At 34.1% G+C, this 20,952-nt stretch overlaps 1 protein-coding gene across 1 annotated transcript; it reads left to right on the plus strand.

Moving 5' to 3' along the window:
* The first annotated feature begins 696 nt into the window (after positions 1-696).
* Positions 697-20,640, plus strand: LOC132553542 (paired box protein Pax-7-like). The gene is made up of 6 exons (XM_060217795.1): positions 697-751; positions 3,905-4,453; positions 18,008-18,346; positions 18,761-18,876; positions 19,508-19,685; positions 20,510-20,640. The coding sequence occupies exons 1-6, from the start codon at positions 697-699 to the stop codon at positions 20,638-20,640; spliced, it is 1,368 nt and encodes a 455-aa protein (XP_060073778.1).
* The last annotated feature ends 312 nt before the right edge of the window (positions 20,641-20,952 follow it).

A 20,952-nucleotide genomic window follows, 5' to 3' on the forward strand; every position in this document is an offset into this window, starting at 1 on the left:
TTTGTCAATCGGGGACAAAAAGTGAAATTGAAAGTAACAACCAAACACAACAGCGATGCTTTAATCGTGATACGTTCTGGTTTATTTTGTGTGTGTAACATTATGCAGACTTGAGTTCCCCGTCGTTTGCTCCAGGTCTCTAGTCGCCAATGTAATCCGATTGAAAACTCAGCCACGCCCATTTTACCTCAGGTGAAAGAGAAATGAACAACACTGTATCTCTGCAGATACCTGTGTAGTTTTACCTGTGAGCCCCGCCCCCGTTTTGTCAATCTTACGGGTTTATTTTGATGAATCCGAGAGTGACATTCTGGAGACAAATTAGTCTTGCTTCGGTTAATTTTACACAGTATAACTACTATCACGTGACTAATGCGATCCAATGGTTTGTCCTTTAGTGATATAAAACATCTCTACAATCAAAAAGGCAAAATCTCTCATAATTGATTGCATACCTGAAAAATGAACTTACCTGGTACAGGTAAAACTATATCATTAATCAGCGTAGAGGTGTTATCTATATCCGTAACTTTCACATCACATCATCAATCGTGGATTTCAAATCTAAGTGGATAACAAAATTGTGTGGAATTTTCCCTGTAATTGTGGATCCTGAGGAAACTAGAATACCTAGTGAAACAGCGAGAGAAGAGGAGAACCTCATCACCCATGTACCCAAACAAGATGATCAATAACATGTTTTCCTATCACTTGGCTGCTATGGGACTGCTTCCTACATTTCAGATGGAAGGTAAATATATATTTACACATTTTCATTTTAATTTGTTCATAAAAAATATTAAAAAGAATTTTCAGCATATATATGTAAGAGACAATTTAATCGCTATTATTCATCGGGCTGTCTATATTTAGATTAGGGTATATAATTACGGATATTGTCATAAAGTATATGTGTAATTACATGTAGGAGTGTCATTACATGCTGTGATTACATGTAATTTGAAACTACATTCCAAATACGGAAATGAAACGTAAACAACGAGAAATTCATTAATCAAACATTATTTGCTAAACCAACTTTTCTGTGACACGGATTTAATCCGTATAACATCAGCATCGTCGACGATTTAAAAGTATCGAAATTTCTAATCTAAATTTTGATTTCCAAATTAAATTGATTTTCTGTAGTCGAATGAAACGTTTCAAGTGATTCCATTACCACCACGAGGGTCTGTTATGGTGTGTCACGGCCTGATTTAGTGTAAACATCGGGAATTTGCGTCAGCATGCCCCATGAAATGTTTTAATTGACCTCGCGTCAAGGTACGAACGAACACCGAGATCACAGCGTTGACCGGACAGCATCTAAGAGGAAGCCATCCAAACTGATACACTTTAATTAATTTATATCAAAATAACTTCGAAAAAATATTTACCCATATTCTTTCAAGAAATTTCCCTTCGATATCTTAATGTGTCTATTTTCCTTTCTGCATATCCAACAATTTTGATTTCATTCCGAGTTGTAATTTGTTAAGAAAGTGTTTAATGGGTGTGTCTCATAAAAATTGAAATTTGAATTTTGTTAAAATTAGATTAGACAAAATTGAATTTTTGACTTGTCTTTCAAAATGTTAACAGTCATAATGAGATAAAATTTTATAAAGGCGTTTATGAATTTTAGCGAAATAAAAAATTTTTAGAACTAACTGACCATCACTGATAATGAAATAAATAATTAAAATAAACAGCAGATTGGCATGAAACGGGCAGAAGTATGCGAAAAAAGGAGATTTTTAATCGATCAATCAATCAATTAATTAAAGTATCACGCAATATATAAATCTGTTTATTGTTCAGCATGATTGACTTACAAGACACTGCCTAAAATATTATTTCATAAATCAAAACACATTTGGTAAAATTACTGAATAATATTTATAATGTATATATAATCTTCCAGCGGAACAACTAAACATGATTAGCACCTGTTAGTTACTGAACGCAGCCATGTAACCAAATAAAATCGTAAAACTTAAGGATATTGTTAAGATTTTCAAGGTCTTTGAGGTTCTGTTAATTTCTAAATTAAATTTCAATCCAGATGTAGATGTGATATAGCCATATTTGCTATCGTTTGAAAGTTTTGGAATTGATGTTTGAAACTTTCGTCCCGCTTCATCAGAAACTGATTAAGGGTCTTTTGCTATTAAAGCATATCGACTCAAAGGGTGAGAGCAGATTTGGGAAACCCGGACTTCTCTTTGAGTACACATGTAGACCAAATGATATTTCATTGGGCAAAGTTAATTGATTGTAAGATATATCGTCCGGATAAGATGAATACAGAAATACACCAGACTGTATGGTAACCTGATCCGACCCACTCCCCGGCCCTTAGCCCCAATCCTTCCCTTAGAACTCGATACAGGTCCCTACTGCTGATTTCCGTGATTGTTTCTGGCAAAATTATTCATGAAACTAATTTGCATATTAGATGATGAGATAAAAATTCACGCTCACAAGATCAGTTTGTGTGAGTCTTGTACGCAGATCGTTTACCGTGTATGTGAATATAAATTGCTTGGGACAGGTGCTTGGGGGATTTTTACACATCGAAAAATGATGGGATTCGCCCGCATGGAATCTGAAGCGCTATTGAAAGGTAGGACACACGTCAAAATGTACATGTATATATTTGTCCGACAGAAATCGGATTTGAACATTTTGTAAATAGTGTAAAGATTTCGCGGTTTTGTGGTTGATTCGGTAATGCGAATTATGAGTCAATCTACGGTATGAAATCATCTGTTTGTCACGGTTGATTAGGTCAGTAGCCGCACGCGAGACATATAAATAGTAATCACGTTGTTTATTGCGATATTTAAGTAAATTAAGGACATATGAATTAATTTTACTCGATATGTGGATATTCGGACTAAATGAGAGGACCGTTGATGGCAGCTGTTCATTATTATAGACAGAAAACAAAATTTTATGTCATCCTAAACTACTGGTTTGAACAAGGCATGCTATGCATATATGTTATGCTGTAGCTTTGCAATAGATATTATTTTTAATTATGAAATAATATGATGACCTATTAGTTTTTATTGAAAATCACACGCATTTTCCTCTCAAGTATCGACAATAAATAAAAGTTGTATCGTCGCTAGCTATTTTTTATTATTATTTATTTATTTATATATTTCCATTTGATGTTGATATTATTAATAGTTCAACTTGCAAAACCATTTATTTTTACTGAAAGTTGAGACCTATAACTGACGAATTATTTTAACTGTTTAGTTAGATATACTGAATAAAACCAATAGTCTAAATACGATAATTCAAATAAGACATTGCATACAACGGTAACCTAATCTTCACTTTAATCTGAAATAATTGTTACTGGTTTAACCTATGTATGAACTTACGGTTTCATTAAAATGTAGCATCTTTGAAATACTTTATTAAAATCACATATTGTTTAATTATAGATTCGATGTATTTGTTTGTTAGTTTGTTTTTATACAAGAAAAAGACAAAAAGAGCTGAAATATACATATCATTTAAAAGAGTAAATGTGATAATGTACAACAATGACCCACGTGATCAATATCTGGTCAGTGTGGTGTCGTTTTAAGACAAAGAAACACAACACATTTTTAAACCGGATCAGCACAGGGGCTGGACACATGAGATGAGACATTTCATAAACAATCTTATATTAATTACACCTAATATTGAATAAACTACCCGATCGAAATCGATTAAAAATCTTTTATGTTTCAGAATATGACAAATACAATAAAAATTTAGCTTGATATAAACTAGTGTTTTTAAACACAAACAACGTGAGCAATTTAATGACATAAAGTATTGATATAAATTTTACCGCGAAAACGAGAATTGTAATATTTTATTTTTCGTTTTATTGTAGGCCAAGGTCGAGTAAATCAACTTGGTGGAGTTTTCATAAACGGTCGACCCCTCCCAAATCACATACGCCTCAAAATAGTAGAGCTAGCAGCCCAGGGGGTGCGTCCGTGCGTCATCAGTCGTCAGCTAAGAGTTTCACACGGCTGCGTTAGTAAGATTCTACAGCGTTACCAAGAGACCGGAAGTATTCGACCGGGAGTTATCGGAGGCAGCAAACCTCGAGTCGCCACACCGGAAGTGGAGAAGAGGATAGAAAACTACAAGAAGGAAAATCCTGGAATTTTTAGCTGGGAGATACGAGATAGATTGTTAAAAGAAGGCATGTGTGATCGCAGTTCCGTGCCAAGTGTCAGCTCCATCAGTAGGGTACTTCGAAGTAAATTTCATCGCTCCGAGTCCGAATCGGACCTGGAGGCAGAAGCCATTTTGAAGGAGGAGGAAGAGGAAGAAAACAACGACAACGACGATGTAAGCGTCAGCGGCAGAGCGAGCAACAAACACAGTATAGACGGTATCCTGGCTGATAGCAAGGACGATAAGACAGACGATGGTGAGTAGACACATGGTCATACACCAATATAGTTAGTAGCCTTGATAACCTATAACTATGTTTACGTTAATGAACTGAATCCCAATTAAACAATTTTTCTCTATTTCCTGACTTTTATTTCTACCATAGACAATCGTACAAATTAAGTCATTTCAAATTCATGGCGAAATTTCAGTTGAACACGTCGAATTATGTTGCCTTAAAATAACAGAAAAATGTTAATGCCTATTTCAAAATTTTATTAGAAATGACGATGTGTATGCTTCAGAAGAGCATTAATAGCCTAGTTTCTTCACGCCGATAAAATCCCTTATCAGAACGCATATAAAACTAATTTATCTACAATTACTACGGATCGGCCCAGCCATGTAAAGCCAATGTGAAGTGTAGCGGAAGATTATCACGTCGTTTAATTAATTATTTCCGAGGTTATCGCGTAAAATAACTGATTAAGGGCATTTACGCTTCTTTTTATATGCTTGAATATTAACATTGCTTTCTATTGGAGTGGATGGGTGGGACCGGGGTTAAAAGGGGCGTATGGATCTGCCGTGGAATGTCAATTATTTGAGTAACTTATATTTAATTCCATACGCACAATGTATATTGTAAATTGACACTGATAGCAATGGATCTTCAATAATTGTCCTTTCTCTGCTATCACAGCTGAATAACAACGATTTTGTTACATCAGTACAGCTTTACTGTCTGACATACATACTCTGAGTCTACATTTATCTACGGTTGTTTAGGTAACAGCTTCGCCGTATCCTATTCTATAGAATTATAATAACATTCCTGTGAACATTAACATTTTTATGAAAATAATGATAAACTGCCACAGCGGACTGATTTTTAATATTTTTTTCCACACATAACACCGCGGATTTATCTTATAATCCGGTGGTTGCATGGTCTGACAAATATCTACGTGAAACGGTTTGTATAATAAAGTGTATATTGATCTGACGTAAGTATATGTTGTAGAGAAGACATGCTAATGCACAGTGTAACATAGGATTACACGGCCGGATAATACGACCCGGATTCCGATCGGAAATTATAATATCGATGAGCAGTGTTGTCGGCGCTATCTTAAAATTATTTCGGAGTCAGATCATTGTAGAATTTACGCATTATCTCATTATCATTTTCTTTCACCTTCATTAAATTAAAGTGTATGTCACCTTATCTTACCATTTATGAAATGAATAGTTTCAATAGGAATCTTTTACCCTTCCGGAACACCTGGTCTTATTCTCCATGTTCTTTTTCCAGGATTCTCCGCGTAAATTTCTGTTTAGTTAATATTTTGCCCAAGTCCCATCAAATTCAATTTGAATTAAGATTATGTTGTATTGTTGGAGAAAGGCGAAATGTAGGGAATATAAATGGACTGTTTACAGTTATATGGTCAAATTTGAACACAGAACTCATTTTTGGGCGCAGGTGAGGTAACGGCTTCTAATTCAAAATAGGAAAACATGTAAAAATTGTCAACAGTTAGTTAAATAACAAATTACGGTATTCCATAAAACTATTAAATGACATCATCGTGATTAAAGTCTGTCCTTTCTAATGAATGTCGGAAATTAGCTGCTAAGAAGATATCTTTTTCTTCTAAAGAACACTCTCTGTTTCTAGTTTGGTCCTAACAAGACTGCTTTTGGTCATTGGTAATATATAAAATTTCCTTAATGCACACGTAAAACATTAAATCTACAACAATTGCTAATTTGGAGAAGTGAGTGACTTTTTCACAGTTGTTTTCATTAAGTGAAATAAAATCTAAAATCACGTTATTTGGGATGATATTTTGACCCCTGACCCAGAAGTTGATTGATAAAGTCATCTATGAAACTTTAACAAGTCTTAAATATAATTAGATCGTCATTCTGTCCATTTGTATTCAATGATTATTCCTATCTAAAACGTCACTACTTTGAATACTGCATTCATTTTGGATAAATATTTTTGGATGTCCTCATCTAATCATAGACCTTAATTCAAATATTTTTAAGACCTGTGGATCCTATAAATTCTTTTAAAATAAGTAACTTAACTCTGTATAACTTTAGATATAATTACACAAGACAGCTTTTATATGTGTTAAACAATTCTTTCTCCTTCATTTCTGTCCAATTAACCTATTTCACAGATATGTTTTACACATCAACTTAGATTGACAGCCATTTGATACAGATTGAAGCCGCCATCAAGAATAGAAAAAAAAATCATCATTTGGAAAATCATTATAAATAAAACGCATTTAACACACATTACGGTCCCTGGAAACTATTTACATGTCATGGTGTACTTTAGGTACACAGGGCCCTGTTAAACGAAATAACTATGAATGTTCATTTAACTACTACTAAATATAATCGGGTTTGATGCCAGTGTAACAGGTCCCTGTGTTTATCTACGCATTTTATCTATAACAATGTAATTAACATAATTGCGTAACTTAAATTTGTTTATCTGGTGTTACGTGGTCTAAGCATAAATATCAATGAATATTAATGAGGCGCATGCGCACTGTGAATTCTAGGGAGAGAGATATTGAGAGTGTTATTTGCATAAGAAATCAACGTTTTCTCTCTAGAACTGCATATCTCTCTTTTTTTTTAAAAATGAAATTGATGCAAAGGTAACATGTATTGTAATATTTCAACTTCTAATCAGAAAGATTTAAGGTTACAAAAACATCTGCCCGTGATTTTAAAGTTAAATTAAAATCATAGGTCATTCTTTAGAATTTATATATGTTTCTGAAAATCATTTTTTAATTTTCAATACAATATTTTTTATGAAAATCAATGGATAAAAACCCCAATTTCCCTTGCGCTGAATTACCAGCATAAAGAATGGATGATTTCATTATTTTTACAGACATACAGCTGAACTTTTCCGATGATCCATATAAGGTGTGATAAACAGTATTTTGACTTTTCAATTACAAAATCATTATTATCAACTGCTTTAATTAGTATTTACGTTCACAAGTTCGGAATAAAACGAAATGAATGTTTATCATTCATTCTAATTGGCGATATACCGAGAACTTTGACAGCGATTCATGTCATCTTATTAAATAAATAATACCTGTATTGCCGAATCCAATTGGAAAGTAAAATATTATCCTAATTACCTCTTTCCACAAAGCCTCATCGCACATTAAATACAGCTTATCATGTACATGCAGCGTGACTAAACACACGCACACACATATATCTGACAGTCATCGACGCCCCCGACCTTGTTTCTAAATAATGGAATACGATATTAGTCTGGAGTAAGGAATGTGTTTTTAAAGAGTTACCAAATATTATTCAAATTGTATTCTCTCTGGGTGATTAGGAACTCATGTAGCCAGAAGTCTAGGTCTCTTTGATGTTTTTATTTCTGTAAACAGCGAGACACTTCTCACGGTTTTTTTTATCCCGAGAATTCTACAATACATCTCTTCAACTCAATTGATTACCAATTTCCCGCCAGTTTTCATCGTTCTGAATTTCCCTCAGTGCCACCGATGTTTTTTTAGCCTAGCCATAGTTATATGATGAAAGCTTAGAATCAACGTTCATTAACAGTAATTGATTTACTTGTAATTAAGCTATGAGTATAGATTACTTGACACACGACTCCCACGATTCGTATAATTAAAACACCAATACATTTTTTTTGTATATTGTTCACTAGTTTATCTATCGATCTTATTTCCCTGTATGATAGATTGATTTCTCTCATTTATGGTTCAGCTATATTCGGCTAGTATTAATCAGCGGTGATTTGGACATTTGGGTTCCATTTCACGTGTTTGACACGTGTCATTAGACCGGTAATTTTCCACGTATTAGATAAGCTATCCTAGAGAAAGATTGTACGTACGCGTTCATTTCACCGCGAATTTGACCATAATAACGGATATTATCTTTTGATTTCGGATAATGAAACTCCTGAACAGTGTCAGATACCTATGATTTTACCTTTAAATAATGGTCATTATCTATGGCTAAAGCTGTGTCTAGATGTAATGTATTGACATCAAATTGGCCAGCATGATTTGATTGAGCGAGATGAACTTGAAAAAATAGCTTTCGATCCTTATTACACGCATGCACTAGCATTGACCAGGTCGCCGAGAGACTCGTCTTTTACTTTCCAATTATGTAAAACGGCGATGAAGACTTAGACAATCGCTATTAATGTTAAGTAGAAAATTACTTTCTTCTTGAACAGCGATGAGATTATAACAAAACATAACGAAATTTATGACGATTTGTAATTTGTATGTAAGTGTTGTATCTAAATTTATGTTTTAGTAATTTATCTGCATAAAATCAATTAAGAAGTAATTAACTTGCGCTATTTAATTACTAGCAGACAGTTACTATTTAAAATGATAGACAAGTTTCAATTATGTCGCTAATATTCGAGTTACATTTCCCCACACATCTAACTTCATTTATGTGTCTGATATTGTAATTACGTATTTAATTAGCCGACATGATTTGATTGCCAGACCGCAGCGCCACACCGCGGGAGTCTCCCGCTAACTTTCACCGTTCTAATGCAATACCTGCTGTGTAGTAGCAGGCCTATAGTAATTAGAGTCCTTTGTTTCCTATCCTGTCATGCATATTAAATGAACACGGTGAGGTACGTGTTTATAATTAGACGAAAAATCTTCAAAATTCAATAGCAATTACGCTAAAAGAAAATATTGAATTATAAGAAAAGTGAAAAGATTTTTTTTTTCTCTTTCATTATTTTCGTATAACCCTGTAGATAAAACACTTATACTGTACAATTTCTGGTCCAACAGCCTATTGGATAATAAAACTAACGGTAGTGCATATCTGAAAAAAAAAATTCGGCAAGAATACTGCAGGGTGCTATTGTACTCCGACTGAAGCACACGAAGGCACTGATTTAAGGGTTCTATCTATAAGTATCTATCGTTGGTGATTCTTTTTATCGTTGTTGCCGTCGATCAAACGACAGAGAGGCTATCTTGTTATGATGGTCAGAACCATTCAGAATGAATATTGCATTGAAGAGTCTTTCTCTTTTTCTGACCTTTTGCAGCAAGAACTGTTTATGTTTATAAGAACTCGATACGTTTCTTTGAAGTGTTTTCAAAAGACTAAACGCATTGGCCAAAAGAACAGACGTGACAGATAAAAGCGTGACCACCAACACAGGCTACTCCTAGGCGCCACTGTTCCTCCGGAAGTCATTTGTGGTCAAGTGACTTATGTCATCACAGACGTTGACAGTTGGGTCGATAACGGTTTGATCTCTCGGCTGACCATCACGATTGACCATTCTCCGTGAAAAGTTATCGCCAAAGTTCAGGAAACATGCACCGTTTGCAAAGTCGTTAGCCAATCCTTGTACCTCCCTATTTCCGCCCCTGTGCTGAAATTCAGCATCGGTGTTTTAACAAGTAACGCTATGATCAGAGATCATATATTTCATATTTCATATACGTCTCTGGCGAAATAAAATATAACAGGTTGATAGCCTAGACACAGCAGGTACCCGCTTTACTGAAATCTATGTGTGCGGTACACGTACCCAAATGCAAATGATTTAAATCGGGGTATTCAGTGTTTAAAATCACTTTAGAATTACACTTTTCTGAAAACGATTTCATATACATGTATAATTATAACGCAGGATTTCAGGGGTTGGGGGTGGGGAGGGGGTCTTACGTTTTTGTTATTTTGTGGTCGTTTATTTTTTCCTTTCTTGATCTTACCATACATACAAGGGCGTAACTTTAGATAACAAAAAACGTATTTATCAGTCAATTGACCGACTGAAATGAGATTTCACCCCCGGATTCTGTTTTTCGCTTTTAGAGACTTTCTTTTTTTTTGTAGATGAAACATTCAACTTGAAAAATACCGCATGAATAGATTGAACACAGTGCCGTCAATGGTGGTTAGATAATAATTGATAGTTGAATCGTTTTATCGATAACCGTTCATCACTGGAACCGTTTATAATCACGGAAACACTACCTTTCTCTTCGCCGATCTCATTCTTAATACATCCCTCTCGAATCAACAAATAAATGACTTAATTAAAACGTCAGTGTGTGGCTGATGGCTGGAGGGTCAGCTCGACCACTCGCCATTATTCCTCACAGTGAGTGGGCAGGCACTTGCTAGGATCTTTAAGTGACCAACGACCAGAATGATTGACAGCTGAATCGCTCGTGGCCATGTAGCTTACATAATTTAATGATAGGGATATCTGCTGAACGCCCTAAGTGAACAGATACATCTACATCTCCACTGGGCGATATGTCTCAATCAATGGTTAGTTTGATAAAGGTTTTATGGCTCGTTCCGATATAAAACTATGAAAAAACAATTTGTTTTGTGTTAAAATAACACTTGCAGTGTCCGTTTTCTGAGATCATTATATAGTTCCTTAATGTCAAGTTACCAGATTTAAGTTTAGGAAAGTTATGAAATTCTATGACAGTTTTGTTTAAAAAAAGTATTTCACACAGAATATGGAATAATTCATTTTTATTGTATTTCTTTTTTATTCGATGGACTTTTTAAGGAAATTTGACAACATTGATACAAAATTGATATTAAATATTATAAATACGATATATAAAACTTTAACGTGTAGCTGAAGATTATAGAAAAGACACACAAGTGAATAACACCTTTTAATACAAATTTAGAAATATTATATCCAAACAATGAAATAGATACATCATACAGCTGTTTCCTCCTTCTAGGATCGTTTCCATACCACCCGATTCTACTCAATAGATTTTAATTCATAAACAATTCTAAAAAAAATCACTCCTTTTCAGAATACGAAATGTCTTATCGTAATTATTATAATTATGTGCAAATATGTAAATAAATCATAATATGATTGTATATTCAATGCCATATGGCATTTCAAACTCGCCCCTCCTACCTCACTTACCATCTACTTGTAAAACACCGCTCACGGTCTTTCCTTCGCTTGTATAGGATCAGTGGTTCCCTTCAGTTCAATGCCACTGAATCGGAGGCGATGAGTTTCACACTTAAAATGAATAACTGAAAACAGGCTTAGCATGTACTTCTAAAATTAACAGCTATTTGGAAATCACGGAATTTACTGATTTACTTACTTACGCACCACAACCCATCTAAATCTTGACATTTCTTTCGGTCGCTTTAGGTATTATCCTCAGTCACCTCCTAGGCTTCAAAATTCAGATTTTTAGCATCACTGGCCCGTTTAGAAGGACGGAATAGTTGCAGGATGCAGTTTAATTTGTTGTTCGGCTCTACTGTATATACTTCTAAATGTGTGTTAAGAGGTGCCATTCACTAGTGTCTCTTTTGTACAATCTTAGCTCATCGGAATCTTTATCCTTAACAATGTCACATCAGGATGATTTTCTTTTATCAGGATTGTACAACCACCACTGAATTTATTACATACGGAAAGATAGTGAAAATCATCTTGTTTTCAATTCTCCGGAACGGTTATAAATCATGACGTTAAATTGATTTACATAAAACGCAGTTGTCACATCTATGTCACAAGTGTGTCTCGATATGCATAGCGACGCGTGTAATATTTGATACCTTGGTATTATATAATTAAAGTAGTTTTACAGGTATAGACGGATTTTATTGAACTCTTATAGTAGTTTAGTTTAAACATATTTTATTGCCAAAATAAATTTGAACAAGGGAATTGGGCACAAGTTATTACAACTTATTGGAGCCCTAATAGTAACTGTTAGTTACAATATTGTTTAAATGATAATAATGTGTTATCTTTTCTGGTATTTTATTGGACACTTCTCATTAAGTGAACTGATAAGAAATTAATTGTACAATTTTATTTGGTGTGGAAACACAAATGTTATATTTAGTTTGTATGTAATATGTCGCTCCTGTTTTACACAAATTAATTATTACATTTGTTATGCTATCAATACAACGGACGTTAGCAAGTCAATTTAAGCAAGAAAAGTACAAATTATAATTATCATTTGGTAATTCAACACAATGTTACGAAGTAAGCAACGAACTCATATTTTTTCATAACACAATATTTCTCGAATTTTTATTGTTTATAAACTACGGCAACTATTTGTATATGTCCTTCGAGTGATATCCTTATACAAATGAAAATGAATATTCTGATTAAAAATTTCACTATTTTGAATACTGCATTCATTTTGGATACAATTTTGTTTGGAAGTCCTCTCCTCACTATAGGTCTTAGAATGAATTGAAATATTTTATGTTTATCCAGTTTTTGAAATTTTAATTAGTAATAATTATTGTGTATATGTGCATTTGTTCGTGGTAGTAATTGTTTTCTAGGCTGAAATAATTTATGCTTCATCACTTTTTCGAAATTTAACAATAAATTAGTTTCATTTCTATGGAAACAGAAATTATAATTTAAACGATATTTTTTGTAAAATTTTTTTGTTTATTTTTTTTTCACATTGTATAATTACTTTTTTCACATTTACGTTGTGTGGACAAAATTAACAAACAGGTGAAGCTCATTGTACTGAAGCCCGCCCCGCCAAAATCTAAAGATAAGACAAATCGCATTAGGAAATCACCACACCTAATATGGTGTCATATGTAAATACTGACAATTTCTCTTCAAACTTAACACTGCATTTTGATTGGTTTATTGAATGCGAAAGTGATAATTATAAAAAATAGAGAAAAAATGCCACTACACAATTAAATGTAGATCGAAATAACAAATCCAGTTCCCTTGAAGACGCTCTACATTCCATTGGTAAAATGTGGGTAAAATATAAGAAAACAACCTTTTTTACCATATAGAAATACCTTTTCTAACGTGATACATATTCCGTGAAATTGACGATCTTGTACAGAGTAGGTCCGTATCATCCGCCACCCATTAGGCGCAGACATTGGACATATGAATGTCTATTGAAGTTTTCCCACATGTCGTTTGATAGTTTAACATCTCAATACAGTTTAAAATATCAAATGTCAAAATTCATGAAGTGATCATGAAATTAATAAAGTCAAGGGTCAAAATAGAAAATTAATGTTCTGTAAAAGGTGAATTGAACTATCTGCCGTGACAGGCCCATTGTGGTGATGCGACGGGAGATTTTCCACGGCAATAACAAAAAAATACAAAATTTCATGCCGAGGTTTAGTTTACATTTCATACGACACGGTAGTGTTCAACTCTCCCAAATGGTCTTTCCTTTAGTATCTCACAATCTTAGAATGTATTTATTGTTGTTGAACCGAAAAATTTGGAATCCTATTTCAAAGGAATGGTCTCCGTCCCCATGGATATTTCTCCTTTCTGATGAGGCTGGTACTGATAATGACGTTATGTCCAGCTGTTTTGGACCAGCGTGAAGCAGGACAGTAAACAGTCAGTGAAATCAACACGGTCCTACCACAATACTATCATGTCTCACCTGAAAGGCGCCTGATGAACCTGATTGAATTGTTGATTAATTCCCATAAAGTCACACCTGTAAATTCGGGTATGCAATTTGTCGATATCATTGTTAGCCATTTGCCGTTTTAATTTAAATTTTTGTGACCTATACCCCTCTAGCCAGGTGATTTCCACCTCAGTAAACCTCACATGCTTCGAATTAACTTTCGATTTCTTCTAGCGATCATGAGGTGAGAAAATTCTAAAATGTCTCTTCCGAACTTAACTTATTGCAACAAGATATTTTGTTTTCATAACAAAAAAATTAAAAACAAGCCACGCTTAAAACTACATCGTTAATTTTATTAATTTGTCATGGTAAAATCTGTTTTTTGTTTTTTACTTATATCAACACATAAACAAAGTAAACATCATCCTGCTACAGCTATTTCAGCCTTCTAGAACTTCAAACGACACTTCATTCCGGCTTTTTATGAAGTAATTCAATCCGCTTTGTGTGTGCATACTTTTACCACACATGCCTTTTTATACAATAAGTTATTCATGTCTAAGCTAAGATAAAAATGAATCGTGAAACATTTCTTAGGTAAAAGAATTTCATGAATTACATAACATTTGAAAACAAATTTAATTATCCTCTTTTTTAAATGTTATTAATTATTCAGTTAAGTACTGTAGAAAACGGATATTTCCAAGCCAAACTGAAAGTCATTTCGGCTTTATATCCATTGTCTCTATTGTTACGTCACAATGCAATCTGTGAATGTGTGACGTCATTTCATTGTCTAAAACTGATGGCGCAATAAGTTATATTACTGAAATGTAATACGCAAATACACTGCTTAAGGATATGTGTTAAATGACAAAGCATTCGTTTGATAAAATGTCCATATTTGAATTAAAGTATTTCTTTTGAAATTATCATAAATCGAAAAAGGATACAGTTCAATGAGACGGCCTACTGAGAATTTCGACCCTAGAAGAACGAAACAGCTGTTTAAGATAAAGATGACTTTAGTATGTGTCTCTACTGTATCTAATTCTAAATTTTGAATTGAAGCGTGCTACACAATATTGTTTTTTTTGTACGATTTTATTTATCGTATTAAGATCCAATAGACACTTGATCATATTGTCGTTATTCTATGTACACTTATAAGATGATGCATCATGTTCATATTATAATATTACATCATGGTGTCATTATAAATACATTTATAAAAACAGCGTGTGTGGGATATTAAACTTACAAGGGAAAGTTTGTCATTCCTATCAAAACCTTACAAAAGTTTTTACTTATAACTTGAAACATTTCGATGATTTCAATATTATTTTGGTGCAATGGAGCAAACAGACGTCATGAATATAGTATTGAATGGATGTATGTCATTTATTAAATTGAAATAACAATTTCGCACTCACTGATTGGCTAAGATAAATTATAAATCTATAACAGAGTCCTGCTAAGCCAGACTATGAGGCCTTACGATAGACAGTGTCCCGCTGTGTATCTGACAGAGTGTTTCCGCGTCAAATACCTTAATCTCATCGATCCCTGTCCTTAATAACCCAGAAAAGGTAAAATTATGAAAACGTAGCGTGAAGGTGTGTCACATATTACATTTTAAATACAGATCTAACCTCACAAGTTGATTGTATGTTATATCACATTTAGCTTTACTTGTTTAAACATTATCTCCGTATATTACTTATAGTTTTACTTGTTTAAAACAGTAACTCTGTTGACAAGTCCGCGCGCCTATGATTCATAGTTGTTGCAATTTGAATGAGCATGAATTCCATCTTGCTTGAAAGCAATGTAACACAAACACATACTAAATTTAGGCCCTAAACAACATTGACGAGTCCTAGAAGGACGGATGACAGCAATCCTTGAAACATATCGATGTAACTGCGGCGTCTACTTCTATCTACCCATCAGCATTAGACGAAGTTACTACAATTCAAATCTGGTAAATGTTTGTAGATGGGATAGAAAATGTAACTGGTGAGGAAATGTAATTAGTTCTTAATGAAGTGGATAAGTTTTAGAATTTACAAACAATGATTGTTGGTAACACTACTGGAAATTAACAAGAAAATATCAACATGTCAATATAATCATAATCCAAACTCAAATTCAATAAAACTAGGACAAAATATGAACAAAACAAAGATTTACAATTAGACTCCTGGAAAAGTACCGGTAGATTTACGGCCATGTGTTGTGGAAGAGTAAGCGTCTTCTGCTTCATCGATGACCCCCAACCAGGTTAACCTAGGTAAATCTGAGTTAGTAATGTTTCACCCGAAAAAATACAAACATTTGAAAACTATTGATCATTCTATCTGACTGATAAATACATCGATGAATTTTTATCGTATATGTCACTTGTGCCAATCAAAAATCGACTGAGATGTCATGATATAGAAAGTGACGTTACGTCATGAATTGAAAATGGCACAACAACAATGTCTGCCTCCGTTTGATTTTATCCATCGCCTTCTGAATGTAAAATGTGTTGATAAAAATGTTTTGAGTTAAAAAGTACTTTAGGTTATATTTTCTTCTTTTCATACTGAAATTTTATGAATCTCATTTGTAAGTTTTCATATTTAGTCGCCGAGGATCGCAAAACTTTCTAAAAAATTCTCAGGATCGTTTTATAAAGTCTAAAACGTTATAAAACTTTGTTAGGGTCCTATATATGTTACATGGTTATGACGTGGCAGTATATTTGTAAATAAGGTGAACTTCATGTTTGACTACAGAAGCTTGAACTGGGAACGTTTTGTTTTTTTCCACTGAATAAATTGGCAAAACAAAACAGTAGGAGACCCAAAGACTTAAGCGTAATTTTCAGCAATGGTTAAAGGATGTTCTGATCATGTTTTCATTTTGACTATTCAAAGATGAGTAATACTCGAAAATATTGCATGTACATAAAAAAAATGGTTTGTCAACGAAACATCAAACAGGTAAATGTTTACTTGACGGCTCAAAAACTACACAAGAAAACACCAAATACTAAACAACGCACGGATTCATGTCACCGCTAATACGCGACCACAATAACAGATATTTCAGGCATGTTATGATTTTTAAGTTGAGAGCGAACACAGAAAACCATCCACCTTATTGCGACTCTAGTCACGAGACCTTCTGATAGATACATGGATTAAGATTTGTATGTACATCACCAGCCTTAACAAATATAAAAACATACTCGGAATATCTAGTGGTCATGCATTATGCATAGTGATGTGAACATTGCAGTTTAAATCAACACCTATTTTTCTCCCTGGTGTTTTTGCAGTGTTAAACACTTTCAAACTCATGCGCCCCGAAATAACAGGTGTTTTTATTCAAGGAATGTAGACTATTTGTTATACGACTGTGATGCTGTTTTGATGCTTTGTCATGCTCTAAGAAATAGTGTATTTGTATAGTTTTCAGTGTTTACCAGAGATTTCCACTATGCTTGTAGAATGCAGACCCAGCCCACCACCTTTACCACTAGTATGTTATGACTAAATAATTCTTTTATGAATAAATTTAGTGATATTGTTGCAGTAAGGACTAAGATTTCTGCCACCATATAACATTTAACAGAACAAAGACAATAGTAATTAATCAGAATGGATCAATATTATATAGTTCGAAAATAAAACCCAACTTAATTAGCTTCTAATGTGCTTGAAAGGACGCAACTAAGCTTATGTTCACGAACTTCCTCAACGCCGACGCCAGTGGAAATTACGTTTGTTCTGATTGTGCAAAATTGGTTTACATATGTACATTGCATATTAACGATGTTTTACAAACAGTACGGTTACGACAATGATATTTCTAGTTCTATGGACGAAGAGAACATATTACCGACATCAAGAATACTGTTTCGTAAGGTTTCCAGATAATACAGTGTGTTGGTTTATGTTGAGTTTTAAGAGGAAATGAAACTGAATTGGAGACATACAATTCTCTTATTTATGGACCCTCCTGCAAACGAAATATCTCTTCGTCGGTATTATAATAAGTCTTGTCAGGAAAACACGTTCTTTTACTAATTTTTGATTTTATTCTATTTTATTTTACAGAAGGATCTGACTGTGATTCAGAACCAGGCCTCTCAGTGAAGCGAAAGCAGAGACGCAGTAGAACTACTTTCACGGCGGAACAATTGGACGAATTAGAGAGAGCGTTCGAACGCACCCATTACCCGGATATCTACACACGGGAAGAACTTGCGCAAAGAACAAAATTAACGGAAGCTCGTGTACAGGTGTGGTTCAGCAACCGGAGGGCAAGATTTAGAAAACAAATGGGTAGTAACCAAATCACAGCACTTAATAGTTTCCTACAGGTACCACAAGGTGTAGCTAATTCCTCGTACGTTTTCCACGAGCCGACAGGATACTCGCTGCCCTCAGGAACAGGTAAGCCACCAGGTAATATCATTTGATTGCCTTTTTTATATTCATTATGTATATCACATATTTTCATAATTACAGTATATTTAAAAAATAATGATCTGGAATATTGAAACTGGTGTTGTCAAGGGTTTTGGGTTAGCTTTGGTCAAGAAAAACTAGCGAAATTCACCGACTTCATGTTTTTTTTTCTAAATGCTTTCCAATATTGATTTACACCATAGTATATGTTGTTTATACATTATTTTATATTAGAAATTAGATAATAACGTATACATACGAATGCGATTTTATTTTCTCATAAATGTTATATTGACGGCATTATAGAATAATTAATTATTCGAAAAAACAACTGTTTTAGAAAGCTAACCATTAGGTACTGAATCTATAATTGACTTCCATCAATGATTATGTTTTCAGAGAGCTTGTTCCATAGACCAACAGTACCCCAATCACTACAGTCCATGAGTCAGCCAATCAAACACGAAAACTCGTACGCTGGAATAATGGACAGCTACCTGTCTCACTCATCACAAGTAAGGTCACAATTCCGTCTCAGTTTTAATAATGATAACTGATTACAAAGCTTTCAAGGCAATAACATCGACGTCGTTCTTGCTTGACATAATCACCTGTTAGTAAACGTTCCATGTGACATATATGGACAGAATAGAGAAAGATCGACAAAAACAGAAAGGTCAAAAATACAGACTTTTTCCGAAAGGAAGTAAGTAATGTCACGTTCCCAAATGAGAACAAGGTCAACAACAACGACGGAACTATCCGGCATACTAACTAGTATCAAACACGTCCAGCTTCATATTGCACAAAGAAATAGAATATTATCTATCACCTGTTGATGTTTAACACCACCATTTTCCCTGATGAAAGCAATCCTACTTTCTACTTTCCTTCTCAGCTATAGAAAATTGTTGTAAAACATTCTAATATTTAAATATTCGGGGATGAAATTCTGATAAAAAGCATACGAGCACTTTCGTCGTTACTATTTGCGTGCCTTGTCTGGTATCGGAAATGTGAATGGTAATTTTATGATAATGACAAGCTTTTACTAAGTGATGTTTTATTGCATTAGTGTGTTGCTTGTCTTGTCTTTGTCTTCAAATTTTTTGAAAATCTTTCTATAGCTATGCTTTGTCTCTTCAGATGCATTCACTGACTTCGATGGTTAACACAGAAAATACATTTAGCAGCACGTGGGCAGCACCAGTGACGTCATCTACGACTTCATCCATCACGAGTTACCCGCCAACCAATAATCATTATCACTCGCCATACAGTGACGTCAGTAAAACTCCTCTTCATTACCCATCTCATATAACAGGTGAGATAAGTTACCGAAGCACATCAGTATCGTGGTCCCTGGAGACATGATGGAATTACTTCGTCAGCGTCAATTCAATCATTATACTGCTGTCGGATATTTGCTTTTGTGTCAAAGACTGATTTGTTGGAAAATATTCGTTTTAAAAAAGAAAAAAAAACACAAGCCATAGATTTCTGGATAAATCGGTTAAACACTTTACGTAGACAGTACAAGATAAAGAGTAATAAAAAATTCCTGTTTTTGTAAGGTCCAGTCCTGTAAGAATATAAGATATTATCAGTTATACGGAAATTTGGCAGTGTATACGGGTTGTATGATCATCAAGATTATCGTTCTTCTTGAGGCCTGATGGAATCGGGAAATTTAACTAAGTCTACTCTTTCAAAATGTCATATAAGAAATTTACTATGTTTAAAGCCTTTAACTCCAATACATAAATAGTGATATCAAGAAATTGATCTTTCATCCCTCTATAATGAATTTCACATTAAAAAATTCAGTCTTGAAGCATTTTTCAAAATTGAATACCGTAAAGCTAGTAATTTTCCCGGGAAAAAATTTCTCTCAAAAAGAATAATATTTTAACGAATTAATATTTTGTGATTTGGATGTAAAATGACATCGAATACACCCCTGTCTCATTATTTCACGAAATATATTTATGCAATCACATTAATGTAACCCAAAATGGTGTAAATATCAACGAAAATGTATACTTTTGGAAACCTACAAAATTGGAGCCCCATGAAAATATTTTATATGCAGTACTTCAGTTAGACGTCTGCTGAAATGTTTATTAGTATACAATTTTTTACTTGCAGTACCCAATATGACCGATCGATGCTCAATTGATGACAGTCTGGCAGCTCTGCGCATGCGTTCTCGTGAACATTCCGCTGCACTCAGTTTGATGCATGTTGCGGATGCTGGAAAGATGACAGCCACCTTTTGACCTTTGATGCAATAGAAATTAGAATGATATTAACCCAGATATAAACAACAATACGATGTACGTGTTGGCACTGACGGTGTTTGTAGGAATCCGGGTCAACACAGTTTATAGTGAGAGAGACAAGACTTTTCACAAGGACATGTTTGGATATGGACCAAGAGATGAATTGCATTATGAAACACGTTCCTACTGATATTACGAAGAAAGTGTTCATTCTCCAAGGTATGAAGTCGAGTATTTTTAATTGTTTTATTGAAGACACATGTATCCTAGAGCGTGTCGATGTAGTTCTACGATCGATATTTTAACAAC

Source organism: Ylistrum balloti, unplaced genomic scaffold (genome assembly GCF_031769215.1).
Source record: "Ylistrum balloti isolate Yb309-2 unplaced genomic scaffold, AGI_CSIRO_Ybal_v1 Utg370332, whole genome shotgun sequence".
Classification (NCBI taxonomy): Eukaryota; Metazoa; Mollusca; class Bivalvia; order Pectinida; family Pectinidae; genus Ylistrum; species Ylistrum balloti.